The sequence below is a fragment of the Paramisgurnus dabryanus genome, chromosome 1 (genome assembly GCF_030506205.2).
Source record: "Paramisgurnus dabryanus chromosome 1, PD_genome_1.1, whole genome shotgun sequence".
In the NCBI taxonomy this organism is placed as follows: Eukaryota; Metazoa; Chordata; class Actinopteri; order Cypriniformes; family Cobitidae; genus Paramisgurnus; species Paramisgurnus dabryanus.
The window spans coordinates 21,616,681-21,630,487 of NC_133337.1; the positions used below are offsets into that span (position 1 = coordinate 21,616,681).

At 38.0% G+C, this 13,807-nt stretch overlaps 1 protein-coding gene across 1 annotated transcript in view; it reads right to left on the bottom strand.

Annotated features, from left to right (window-relative positions):
• Window positions 1-11,120, bottom strand: part of acss3 (acyl-CoA synthetase short chain family member 3) — a 33,840-nt gene extending 22,720 nt beyond the window's left edge. Inside the window, exons 1-8 of the mRNA XM_065269466.2 lie at window positions 10,619-11,120; window positions 10,132-10,276; window positions 9,762-9,950; window positions 9,428-9,562; window positions 6,780-6,920; window positions 5,444-5,524; window positions 5,252-5,347; window positions 2,682-2,833 (exon numbers count right to left, since the gene is read on the bottom strand). Of these exons, the coding sequence (XP_065125538.2) occupies window positions 2,682-2,833; window positions 5,252-5,347; window positions 5,444-5,524; window positions 6,780-6,920; window positions 9,428-9,562; window positions 9,762-9,950; window positions 10,132-10,276; window positions 10,619-11,004 (1,325 nt within the window). The 5' untranslated portion in view covers window positions 11,005-11,120. The remainder of the gene's footprint in view (window positions 1-2,681; window positions 2,834-5,251; window positions 5,348-5,443; window positions 5,525-6,779; window positions 6,921-9,427; window positions 9,563-9,761; window positions 9,951-10,131; window positions 10,277-10,618) is intronic.
• Window positions 11,121-13,807: the final 2,687 nt, after the last annotated feature.

Consider the following 13,807-nt stretch of genomic DNA (forward strand, 5'->3'; position numbering starts at 1 on the left):
GAAATCTGCATTTATGTCTTTAACTAATTTGAGATTTATTACTTTCTCGTTTATCATCGGCTGTGATAATTAAAATGACAGTCATTTCACTAATCATATCACATGGAAAGAGTACCAGTTAGATAAATCACATAACCTGTAGTCAATCCTCAGAAGGTGAGCAGAAGCTCACATACTGTGATCAACTCAAGCCTTAATAAGACAAAACTAGAATGCCATTGGTCAGGATTTGGCCCAGAAGCTAATATCCGGCATGCCCGGGTGAATTGCAGAGTTAATGGAGAAAAAGGCTCATCACTGTAAATATTGACTCTTTGCACATATGAAATGTTTTTGCAAGTAAACGCTTTTAAATTAAATGCTTAATGCAAAAATAATCTACAAATACTGAAGCTGTAAACTTTGCACAACAAAATTTATGTCACTGCCAATACTTTTAGCCATGACTGTACATCTGTGCAAAACATGTAAACACAACTTTTGTTGTAGCCAATTTAACAGTAAAAGCAATCACTGCAATTTAAAACTGTATACTTTTGACATTTACACATACCGACCGATCAGCCAGTAGCACGATTGGCATTTGGCAAATGGTAAGTGTTCATTTTGGCCCAGTTTATACCCATCCATCCAGAAATAAAGTCAAACCAGCCAACCATGCTTGAATTCTAAGGGGCAGTTTTCCAGACAGGGCTTATCCTAGCCACAAACTAAAATGCATGTTTAAGCTGCCTTAAAAAAAAAACACCTTAAACTGACATATGTTAATATTTACACTCACCTTAAGGATTATTAGGAACACCTGTTCAATTTCTCATTAATGCAATTATCTAATCAACCAATCACATGGCAGTTGCTTCAATGCATTTAGGGGTGTGGTCCTGGTCAAGACCTGAACTCCAAACTGAATGTCAGAATGGGAAAGAAAGGTAATTTAAGCAATTTTGAGCGTGGCATGGTTGTTGGTGCCAGACGGGCCAGTCTGAGTATTTCACAATCTGTTCAGTTACTGGGATTTTCACACACAACCATTTCTAGGGTTTACAAGGAAATGGTGTAAAAAGGGAAAAACATCCAGTATGCGGCAGTCCTGTGTGCGAAAATGCCTTGTTGATGCTAAAGGTCAGAGGAGAATGGGCCGACTGATTCAAGCTGATAGAAGAGCAACTTTGACTGAAATAACCACTTGTTACAACCAAGGTATGCAGCAAAGCATTTGTGAAGCCACAACACTCACAACCTTGAGGCGGATGGGCTACAACAGCAGAAGACCCCACCGGGTACCACTCATCTCCACTACAAATAGGAAAAAGAGGCTACAATTTGCATGAGCTCACCAAAATTGGACAGTTGAAGACAGTTGAAAAATGTTGCCTGGTCTGATAAGTCTCGATTTCTGTTGAGACATTCAGATGGTAGAGTCAGAATTTGGCGTTAACAGAATGAGAACATGGATTCATCATGCCTTGTTACCACTGTGCAGGCTGCTGGTGGTGGTGTAATGGTGTGGGGGACGTTTTCTTGGCACACTTTAGGCCCCTTAGTGCCAATTGGGCATCGTTTAAATACCACCGCCTACCTGAGCATTGTTTCTGACCATGTCCGTCCCTTTATGACCACCATGTACCCATCTTCTGATGGCTACTTCCAGCAGGATAATGCACCATGTCACAAAGCTCGAATCATTTCAAATTGGTTTCTGAAAATGACAATAAGTTCACTGTACTAAAATGGCCCCCACAGTCACCAGATCTCAACCCAATAGAGCATCTTTGGGATGTGGTGGAACGTACAGTCTACATGCTTGTCGTACCCAAGTTTAAACGATCCATGCTGCACAGTGAGGTTATGATCTTATAGGAGGGCAAAAAGCCTGCAGTGTATTCCTGGCTTAAGGCCTTTGTCCTGGATTATCTAAATCCTGTCCTGGAAACCAACCACAAACGTAATATAAACCAGTGGCTCTGTTTCAGGGGTACATGCTCCCATAACCATCAATGACCATGTGGCTGTAATGTGTTTAAATAGGCACTAAATACTTATAACTTGCACAATATGATTTGAGTGCAGGAACAAAAGGAATTGTTGCTGTTTAATGCAACACTGCTTTAGTTTAATCAAAGCCACAACAGATATATAGGACCTTAATACTGCTTTATTTTATTACATTAATTATATCTTTCTATATCTATCACCATGGAAACAACACCTTTATTTTTCCTAGTGCACTCACTGACCCATTGCGGGTCACACCAAACTGCAACTGGTTTATGTGACGGTCAATCTACACTAATGGCACAAAAAAACATTATGCACTGGAAACCGCATTAAACTCAATAATGAAATCCCATAAAGTATTTACTGCTATCTTTATGCTAGGGAGAGAGAGTGAATGAGAGAGAGAAATGGTCAAGACATGGTATCAGTTGAGGGCTTTTGCATTATTTGTTGCTTAAATGGGTTTGTATATACCCTTAAAAAAATGTATAATAATTTATGTTGCACTTAAATATCTAAGTTTAATACATTTCAATGTACATGTAATTTCAACTTATTTTTGTTTTCATGAGTTGCTGTAACTTATTTTTTTTTAAGTTTAATTAGCTTAACTTTATTTTTTTATAATTTAAATTAAGTTAATTTAAAAAAATTTTGCTGCATGGTACAAATTTAAGGGTTACCTGCTGAGCGGATACTGTTTCCCGTGTTTTGCCTGAGGGTCTTGCTGGCGAATGGCTCTGATAGCTGTGGGAGCAGTAAACATTGAAGCCGTGCCATGCTCAGACATCACACGAAAAAACGACCCAGGGTCCGGAGTCCCCACCGGTTTGCCCTGCGGAGACAGTGACTGCTTACAGCTATCTGAATGAATAACATATTACTTCTGTACTTTAATCAAACACTGAAACAAATACAAAAACTATGGGGCAGTTTCTCGGACAGGGCTTATCCTATCCCAGAATAAAATACATGTCTGAGCTAGCTTATTTTAAAAAAAACATCTTGCACTGTCATATCTTAAAGGAAACACCACCGTTTTTTTATATTTTACTATGTTCTTACCTCAACTTAGATGAATTAATACATACCTATTTTTTTTCAATGCGTGCACTTTTAATCTTTGAACAGCGCTTCTTGAATGTGTTAGCATTTAGCCTAGCCCCATTCATTCCTATGGCTCCAAACAAAAGTTTTAATTTGTGCAACCATACTTATGTAACTACTCATGTAACAGTCTTTAAATAGGGAAAACGTGGAAGTGTTTCTAATTTCCTCCCTGTTTGGATCCTAAGGAATGAATGGGGCTAGGCTAAATGCTAACACATTCACGAGGCACTGTACAAAGATTAAGTGAACGCATTGAAAAAAGATAGGCATGTATTCATTTATCTAAGTTGAGGTAAGAACATAGTAAAATATTGAAAAACTGTGTTGTTTTCCTTTAACATATATCAGTGCAATTGTTTTGTCTCAAGATGCACAACAGTAATGTTTTTTGTAAGACAAATTTGTAAAAACAACTTAAATGCCCTAATACAACTAAATGCTAGTCCTGGAATGATCTTAAAACTGTTCGTGTGTATACACACACATATATATAACACAAATAATATTAATATAATACACTACAGACTGTTTCTGTTATTTCAGAATGCATGACTTGGGATCTCCCCGGATCAGCGAGGGCACTTGCAGTGGTTAGGGAGTAAATATTAAATCAAGGATGTGTTTGAAATGGAGAGCGGTTTGGAAAGGTGCCTGTGTGGCAGATGGTCCGGGTACACAGCTAAAAAACTGAATAATACTGTTACGGAGACTACACATGAGCAGCATAAACTCTTAGCTGTTTATATATTCATGTTTCTGCCACATCGCTCAGAGAGAAACAAAAGACTTTGTATTAGCTGGGAAAACGACACAGGAATCATCTTGTGCTTCAAGAAATGTTTCTAATAATAATAAAAAAACAATCGATATCAAAATCATCATAAAATGCTTTTAAATTTGTTCTTATACTATCTAAGCACCGATGGAAGAAATGCTAGTGATCCTTGGTTACATGCAAAAACAGCTAAACATACACCACTTAATAATTTCAAAACAAACTCATGTCAATTTGTATGTTTTTATGAGGTGGCCATGGCCAATTCATTATAATTTGTACGGACGCATTCATATATTTTTGCTTTCGGCCCTGTGACATTTGGGTTAGGGGTGGGGTTTCAAGATATTATTAATAAAAATTGTACATTCATTTTAAATACAAATTTATTTAAAATACATATGAATTCCTATGAGATCAAGCTGTTATTTTGGCATACTCCATTAACTGTTAAAATGACCAACACCATCACCATATGTCCATGTGATTATAGATACTGAAATTGAACTAATATTCAGATATATGTTAAGCCAACTTTATAGTAGGGCTAAGCAATATTGACCAAAATTCATATTTCTGTGATTTGGGGACGAATGGCGATATCTGATAAATATCTGTGGATTTTCTACAAAGTGGAATGTTTGCAAGTTTGACTGAATGCAAGTCAAAATTTAATGAGATGCCACAATAACCTTTACTAAAACAGTGTATGAAAAAATACATTACATCTGACCTCAGTGTACATTTCTAGCATAACTTCTGTTTCAAACCATAAAGCTGTATTTATTCTGTATTGTCTCATCCTGTATCCAGCTATATCCTGAAATAATACCGATACATAACAAAAACTTGATATATTTCCCAGCTTTACTTCATAGCATTGTAGCAGATTTATAAATTCAGCAAGTGTCTATCTCATGAAGAGGCACACACATCTAATAAGTCCTGCAGACAGCATTAGTGAATTCACCTTGACAGAAAACCCAAAAGTCATATCACCACCCGCCGTGTGCAAGGTTTAGTATTCATGGTCTGATCTCCATGAGGATAACTAGTTTTAAAATACGAGCGCTCTTTACCAATACATAATTTTATGAAAAGCAACGGGAAATCGAACGCACAAGTCTGTAATTCATAATGTTCACCCTTAAAGAGATTTAGAGAGCTTTTCTTCCTAGATTTCAATCTCGGAGAGAAACGACAACTAGGGGCTATAAAACTTTGCACTACTTGGTAGACCTCAAGCCAGCCAAAGCATCAGAATCCAGTAACCCACAACAGCAGGTAATTGAGTGTGAGCTGGACCGACCCGAAGGTCAACTGCAGCACACACACACACACACACACACACACACAGCAAGTCAGTACCTCGTAGATCACTGTAGTGTTACCATGCAGAAGCGGAGCGTAGCAGATATATGAGTGGCCTACCACCCAGCCAAAGTCTGACGCAGCCCACCAGACCTGACAGAAAGGGACATGTAGGTCAAACGATGCAAAGCGATAAGGACAAGAGCTGTAATTTTTCCAAACCGGTTATAATCAAAAATCATGACCTACCTCGCCTGGAGCCAATCCATAAACGTTGGACATAGTCCAGTTTAGCATCACGGCATAACCTCCTGAATCTCTGACTATACCCTGTGAGGAAAGAAATGATTTACATACAGGGAACACTTATCTGTAAGTGCCAAATTTCATTCACATGGTTTAAGTAAAAGCGTCAGCCATATGCCTATATGGAAATGAAAAAACGACCATCGGAGTCCTTTTACAGAAATCTGTGTGGCAAAAATGAGGGCAGTGCATTTGGTTTAGTAATTCACATGAAGGATTGAGAAATTCTCAATTTTGTGCTATAAAGCCTTTGTATAGTATCCTTGTATAGTATCTGCCAGTGCTTATGTCATTGCTAGTGAACAAGTCCTATAAATAATTTATTTAGATACACTTATGCTGCATTTCCTTATTTTTTTGTCCATGTACCCTTAACTATCCCTAGTCACTATGAACTTCCACTGTATGGCAGGAGCTGCATGACGGTTCTTCATAAACGGTTCTCTTTGATAATAATACCACTTTACAGGTTCAGAATGAAACCAGAACATATATAATATTTAATTCACCCGTCATTAACTACTTAGGACCCTGGATATCATCTATACATGAGGACTAATGAAGCATGTGTTGATGCACCAATACTAAGGCTCAGAGCTGATTTTGAAGATTTCACAATCTGTGTTACAGGATGGTAATTAGATTCTGCTTACTCCAAACTATCTAAGGATCCATAAATCTGGGAGGCATGTGCCTGAGTGAGCAAGTAAAGGAGAACCATTAGCAAATGGTTTATGTACAGTTCAGCATTGCCTGGGGCCAGATATTTCACACCGACTGGAGTCTGGGTCAGTGGAAAGCTGTGTTTTGTTCACTTTGCCTTCGGGCCTTGCTGCCGCCTCCCGTGTGCTCTTGAATGATTTCATGTGTAGGTGAGTTGTTATGGATTAATCTCAAGTTTTATAGTGCTGTTTGTTTCAACAACAAGATGAGACATGGTATTACAGACACATAGTACTGTAAATAAGTAGAATGACATTTACAGTATAGCATAAATGGGAGGGTCGTGAAAATGGGCGGAGCTTGGTCAGGCACAATGGGCGATCATAGATTTAAATTTAGGTGACAGATTTTGGTTCTTACTTAGTTAGTTAAAGACCTCCACAGCAGCAGTACAACTATATGCTATAACCTTGAGCCAGATATAAAGATTTATATCTTATAGCCTTCTAACATAATATAAAATAAAAAGGCTCTGACAGCAAAGATCTACTCTACAGTAAAATCTAATTTGTCCCCTCAGTTGCGTGTTTATATATCATCATAAATATGCATTCACCTTCGGAGTGCCTGTGGTGCCGGATGTGTAGAGGACATACAGCGGATGATGTGCAGGGACGGGCACGCAGTCGTGAGGGTGAGCAGTGGCCATTTCCTCCTCCCAATCCAGGCTGAGGTCAGGATGCATGGACACCTTATCCTAAGGGTAAGACGAATTACGGAAGAATGACATTCTGAAAAAGTATAATTTGGGTGCAGATTTATGGATGTCCAAAAAAATATGCCAACGCCAACAATCTTTAGGTTAGGGTTAACTACAAGTCATATGACTGACTTTATGGGGCTGTTTATATCTGTATTATATCTGGTCGATCGGATCACAAGTGTACGAGAGAGAGAGACACATTCCTGTTTACAACTGGTATTTTTATCAACTTTCGGCCGCTTCTGTTCTGATAATAAATTCAGCAAGTCTCTTATCTTAAATATTTCAGAACAATCGATGAAATGAGCATGCGCAACTTTCAAACACTCGCAAAATAAAATAAAAATCAAAGATTCAGTTCTATCAATGAAAACCTAAAGATCGCACTAGAAGTCAGGTCCGGTGTGCTCGGTACATCACATAAGATCAATAGCCAGAGAGTAGGCGGTACTTTGTGGCCGCTTGAACACATTTGACCACATGCGCATCTACACCACAAAAGCAATCCGGTCGAATGCGTTTTCGACTAACTCTGAATGTGGTCGAAAGTGGACGAGCTCAAAATGTTTCACACCCCATTTACTTCTGTATTTAGTGACCAAAACACATCTAACAGCCAGCCTCTATGGTGCCCATTGCCTCTTTAGGAGATAGACCGCTCCTAATCACTATAAGGTTTCAGTTTGTTGTTCTGGAGCTGGCATACTTCATCCTCAAATATGAAAATATTCTGATTTTTGAGACACTGTTATGTTTGCACGATTTACCTTTACTCTGAATCAATGGATAATCAAAAGGCTATTTGCTGACAGTTTCCATGACAACACAGGAAGGAGATTAGCAATTCCCTCTGTTGCAGCATCAATTGCAACACGAGAAAAGTAATTTAAGAGACATCAAACTGATAAAATAAGACTTAGTACTAAAAAGTAATTAGTTTAGCATGATTTTCTCTATAGAAAAAATCATTTTGTAGCTCAAAATGCTAAAAGCATATAACAATTGTTATCCTAACACTTCAGGCCCTATTTTAACGATCTAAGCGCGTCTAAAGCAGAGGTCCCCAACCACCGGGTCGCGACCCAGTACTGGGTCGTGGACAAGTTGCCACCGGGTCGCAAGAACGTCCCAAAAAAATGTGTATAATAGCCACGTAATAGCTAAATCGGGAATTTTGTACTGTAAGAGGTCACCCCCCGGTCCACGAAAATGTTTTAAAGCTGAAACCGGTCTGTGGTGAAAAAAGGTTGGGGACCCCTGGTCTAAAGCGCACAGCGCAACGTCTAAATGGGCGTGTCCGAATCCACTTTTGCTAATTTAACGACGGGAAGAATGGTTTGTGCAATGAGCGCATGGTCGAAATGGGTTGGTCCTTTTTTTTAATGAGTAATGGGAGTATTTTGGGCGTAACGTGCAATAAACCAATGAGAGTCTCAGCTCTCATCCCCTTTAAAAGCCAGTTGTGCTGGCGCAATGTATAATCCCAATTTAGATGGCGGACTTTGTAAACTGAAAAACTAAGCGGAGGAAGAAGATCCCCAGTTTAAGATTAATGCTAAATAATTGTGTTGTTTTTCATTTGTATTGAAATAGTTAAAACAGGAGATAAACAGGAGATAAAGAATTTACAAACAGCTCTCCGCACGTTTCAGCACTTGAACAGCGTCGTGAGTTTTTTTTAAGCATTACTTAAAATGTTTCTCATCTCACTATATCCACAGGTACAGAGTAATCATATACAATAAATCCATGAGGTAGCATTTAAAAAAAAACATTTAAAAACAGATGCATTTGTTTAAAGCAAAGCATTTATTTACTTACCAGGCTACGGGTGAAGCAGCTCTTTACGCCTTCTAACGTCTCATAATTAGTCCTTATTTATGTCCAAGAGACTCAATAATAAACTTTTACATTCAATCCTTTAATCTTTCATATTTAAAAGTGTTTTTGTGCTGCTGCGCATTCATGTATGTGATGAGCAAACCCGCGTTGTCGTCCCGTTTATAGGCGCATATTACTAATGCGCTCTTTTAATAACAAAAAACATATTGCGCCTCAAAGTAGCAACGCGCCAACAATGCGCCTGAACACACGTTTTCAGACCAGAACGCCCATGGGCGCAAAAACATTTGCTATTTAAACAACATGGCGCTAAAGGTGAAAATGATAATTGCGCAGGGTGGGAACTAGCAAAATACACATGCGTCGCGCATTGCGCTGCCTTGCGTCGGGTGTAAGATAGAGCCCTTCATCTAATGCTAATAATGTCACTTGAGTATGTGGTACATTATTAAAGTTACAAGTAGCAGTAAAGACCGGCTTACTTTATCAACATGGCCGTGTTGCTATACTGCCTCAGAGCTTTGGTGAATTTCATGGTTATGCTTATAAAAAATTTATTTTGTAATGCATTTTTATTCTCTGCATTATCTTCTTTATTTAACACTAACAGGCAGTGTAAACTCAGCCAAACAGAGTGCTGCTGTGATGCAGGGTCTTACCATGCTGGGACGGTTGTAGATGAGAACTTTGTGTGGTTTGTGGCTGCTGAGCTCCAGAGCTTTGTCAACCAGGGGAATGTACTCCACTTTTCTGCCCGGCTCGATTCCAAATGACGCTGTCACCAGCAGCTTGGGCTGCAGGGAAAATGATGATTTAAGGTAGGAAGTTGTTTTTGCTAACCTCAGCAGAAATGCATCACAGGGATTTATATAGTAATGAAATAATAAAGGCTCCTCAATATATATGAGCATTAATAAAAATACACTTTATTTGTACGTTTAGACAAATAAGCACTTCTTGCTGTTATTAATCATATGAAAAATTAAAGCTTGCCTTAGCGTGGTCGATACGGACGGAGAGCTCTTTGGAAGCAAATCCTCCAAATATAAGGCTGTGGGTGGCACCGATACGGGCACAGGCAAGCATGGTGAACATGGCCTGAGGAACCATGGGCATATAAATCACCACCAGATCTCCCTTCTTCACACCATGCTTCACCAGTACACCAGCCAACCTGGATACCTACACAGTGATATAAAAACCAATGGCACACCATTAACAGATGCAGACTGGTTGGAGGCAAGGTTAGAAATGATGCAATATAAATTCATCAATAAATCAACTATGGACATTTTGTATAAGTGATTATTACAGCAACAGGTGAAAGATGTGTCCTTGCTTTTAAACAGCCAAAACATATTACCTGCTCCTGCAATTCTTTGTAGGTGATGATCTGTTTAGTGTTGGTGACCGGACTGTCATAAATCACAGCCACTTGATCACCTCTCCCATTCTCCACATGCCGATCAACAGCATTATAACACACATTTAGCTTTCCTCCAACAAACCTATGTTGGACACAGATGTTTTTATTAGAGTAACTCAAAATGATTTGAAAATGAAAATTCTGTCAAAATAACTTCTCATCACTTCACTACTGAAGAATACTACAGTAGTTTTACCAATAATGTGGGCATTTATCCAAATTTAAAGCAGTGAATATATTTATATTAAAACTTAATGCATGGCATACAGTTATGAAAACTATCACGTGGTCTTATCAGAGGGGCGTTCACACAAAACGCGTCGCGCGCGCGTCAGAGTAGCGTCCTCGGAACGCGTTTATGCATCGTGTCACGCTAAAAACAGTTGAAAAACTCGTAAAGTAACTCGATATATATTGCATTTACCATTTGGGAAACACTGTATCTGTTTTATCCAGAATATGGGTCCATTGTTTAAACCAAGTGATCCCAGCTGCCGCCTTGTTCCAAAACCTTTCGGGTTTATCCCGTGCCGTTGCAAAAGCGTCCTCATATTCGTGGTTTGATGAATATCCACGCGTAACATTTTTCCGGTGTGCGCTACAAATGCTATGTGGTTGATAAACAAGCGGTCTGCACCCATGCCAAAAGTTTGTTTTTACCTTCGACAGACGAAACGACACAGAGGTGCATGAAAACTTATCCAGCAAGCGTCCTGAACCAACACCCAGTGTTCTGAGGGATTCCTTAACACTAACCCCTGTTTTTCCAAGGCACGCGTGTTTAAAGCGCGCGGTTTGATAAAGACGCATATTTTGTAGGATCTCGTAGGCAGACACAGGAATGCAACCTGTTAATAGGCTACTCCGACGCTGTTACCAACATATGCACTGCTGATCGGGTTTGTTTTTAAAGTTGCTAAACTTAAAAATGGCCGTGCAACGTCAATACTTCACATGACAGCCAGAGGCCACTCCAAGATATTGCAACCCGCAATAAGTACAAAGTTACGCAATGTTTCCTAGAAAGGCTTTTATGATGACATGTCACTTTAAGGGCAATGCCAAATCTCCCATGCAATTTTTTGGTAGAATATATTGTACAGAATGTTCTGATATGAGATAAATTGCATTAGAAAAGAATGTTGTCTGGCTAAATGATAGGGGACCACCACTGTAAGTGCATGAAATGAAAGCAGAAGAGATGCAGTAGGCTACTACTTAACACATTTACAGTATGTAGTACAGTAAATGCTTTAATGCATTTGAAAAAAAAACAGAATCACATGGCAAATTACCAAAAAAACGCATGGCAATGGCAAAACATTTTATATTTTTTGCTGATTTAATCAATATTAAAAACATTGATAAATGCACAGTAAAACTCAGATAGCGGGCACTTTGCACCCATTGGAGTTCTTGGCCTTTTTCTGAACTTGCGTTTGTAATACTAATGCCAAAAGTGCTTTTTATTTCAAAAGTTTTTATTACAAAAGTAAACAATAACTAGTGGATGTCAAGCTACACAAAATGGTAAAAAATATATATTAATTTGTGCACTATATATTTGTGTGAGAAACACACTGAAATTGACATTAAGATTTTAATGCCATGAGATGTTCAGTAAATAGCATTCACCCATCTATAGCCTACCTTTAGTGTAGATCAGCAAAAAATTGGGTTTGGAACCACATTATAAGTTACATTTACATTTATGCAAGGGCAGATGCATTCATCCAAAGCATCTTACCACAATGTGTGTTCCCTGAGTTCAAATGCATGACCATTTGCACTACTAATGCAATGCTGTACCACTTAACAGAACCAAAAGTAATGTTTTTGCATATAAAGTGAATGGGGGCAGGAGCAGAAAAGTATCATAAAAGTGTTCCTACTGACATATGCACAATCTTCTAAAATCATTACAGTATGTGCGAGAAATACCAATTAACAATTTTTGCAAAGTTGTTCTTGTAAGATGTGTTTGTTACTGTATGGCTTTGGTCTACGAAGGCTGGTTTTAATTGACAGATACATGTGGGTGTTTCGCACAATGTGAGATAGGCCCTCATCACCCTTCTACACACATATCAGTCAAAAACTCGGGTCAGAAATGCCTGCTGTGTCTGCTCACGGCACTCAATCACTGTCAACTACCAGTCTACGGCAAGCAATACTAACCCCTCCTTGACTGCTAACTGCAGACCCGGTGCAACCTGGAGACTGTGATTGAGTCATTCATCAATCTTCTTGTCAGTTAAGGAACGATGTGATTTACAAATTGCCCGTGCGGTGCTTTCGATTACGGTTGCTGAGTCCATTAATACTAAGTGGTCCTAATCTTGTGTTGCAGACTGTCTGTACACGGATCAGGAAGTGAACGATTCAAGAGTTTTATAGAGCTAAATAAGATATATCTTGCATCATGTTGCACATCGCCAAATGATGTAACTGCTAAACAACAGCACAAAAAGTTGCTGAAGAAAGTTATTCCATAGTTTACTCACCCTCATGTTGCTCCATACCTAAATAAATATATGAAGCATGAGGAAAAATATAAAGAATGTATACACTAGTGTTAGTGGTGTGGAAAGATTAACCAGGATTAATCACATACAAAATACAATGTGTGTGTCTTGTGTGTAATTATGATGTATATTTATATATTATGTATACATTGTTTTATTCATATATTATATATATTTTTAGTTTTATTATTTTTGCATTTATTTATTTAATTTCAGTAAATTATTTATATCAATTTTTTTATATATATATGTAAATATTTCTTAAATGTGTGCGTATGTTTATTTGTGTATACATAATAATAACATGGCACACACTATGTGTTTTATGCAAAAAGCTCACTTTTATTTTGTATGCGATTAATCATGATCAGTTTTTGCCCGTCACTAATTATTACTTAATGTATTAAAAAAAAAGAAAATTCATCATTTACTCACCCTCATGTTGTTACAAACATTCAAACATTTCTTTGTTCTGCTGAACACAAAGAAAGATATTTGTAATGAATCATGAAACAGAAGCACTATTGACTTCCATTGTAGGAAAAATACTACTATGGAAGTCAATGGTGCTCAAAACAGTTTGTTTACAAAGATTGATTAAAATATCTTCCTTTGTGTTTAGCAAAAGAAAGACATTTATATGGGTTTGTAACAGCATGAGGGTGAGTAAATGATGACAAAAATTTTATTTTTGGGTGAATTATCCCTTTAAAAAGTCATGATTTTAGGATTTTATTACTCAATGTCTCCTTTTAATGCTGGTAAGTTGTTTTATAACTCAAACTGTCATGTGTTAAACTTTATCATGACATTTTCCACCTTGGTAAAAATAAACGTCCACTTTTCCTAACATTAGGACCCTTTGGAAAGATATTTTAAGCAGGGACCACAAAGACAAAAACAGCACCAGATTAGACAGACTACTTTCTACTTATCTTCTGTTCATGATAATAATCCGATTTTTGATTCCTCACAATCTGAACCCTTCTAAATGAACAATACGATCTTATGTTGAATGATCAAACTTACTCCATGAATTACTACATTCGGCCATGCATCGGCCTTAATGCAGCGATCTCCATTTGCAT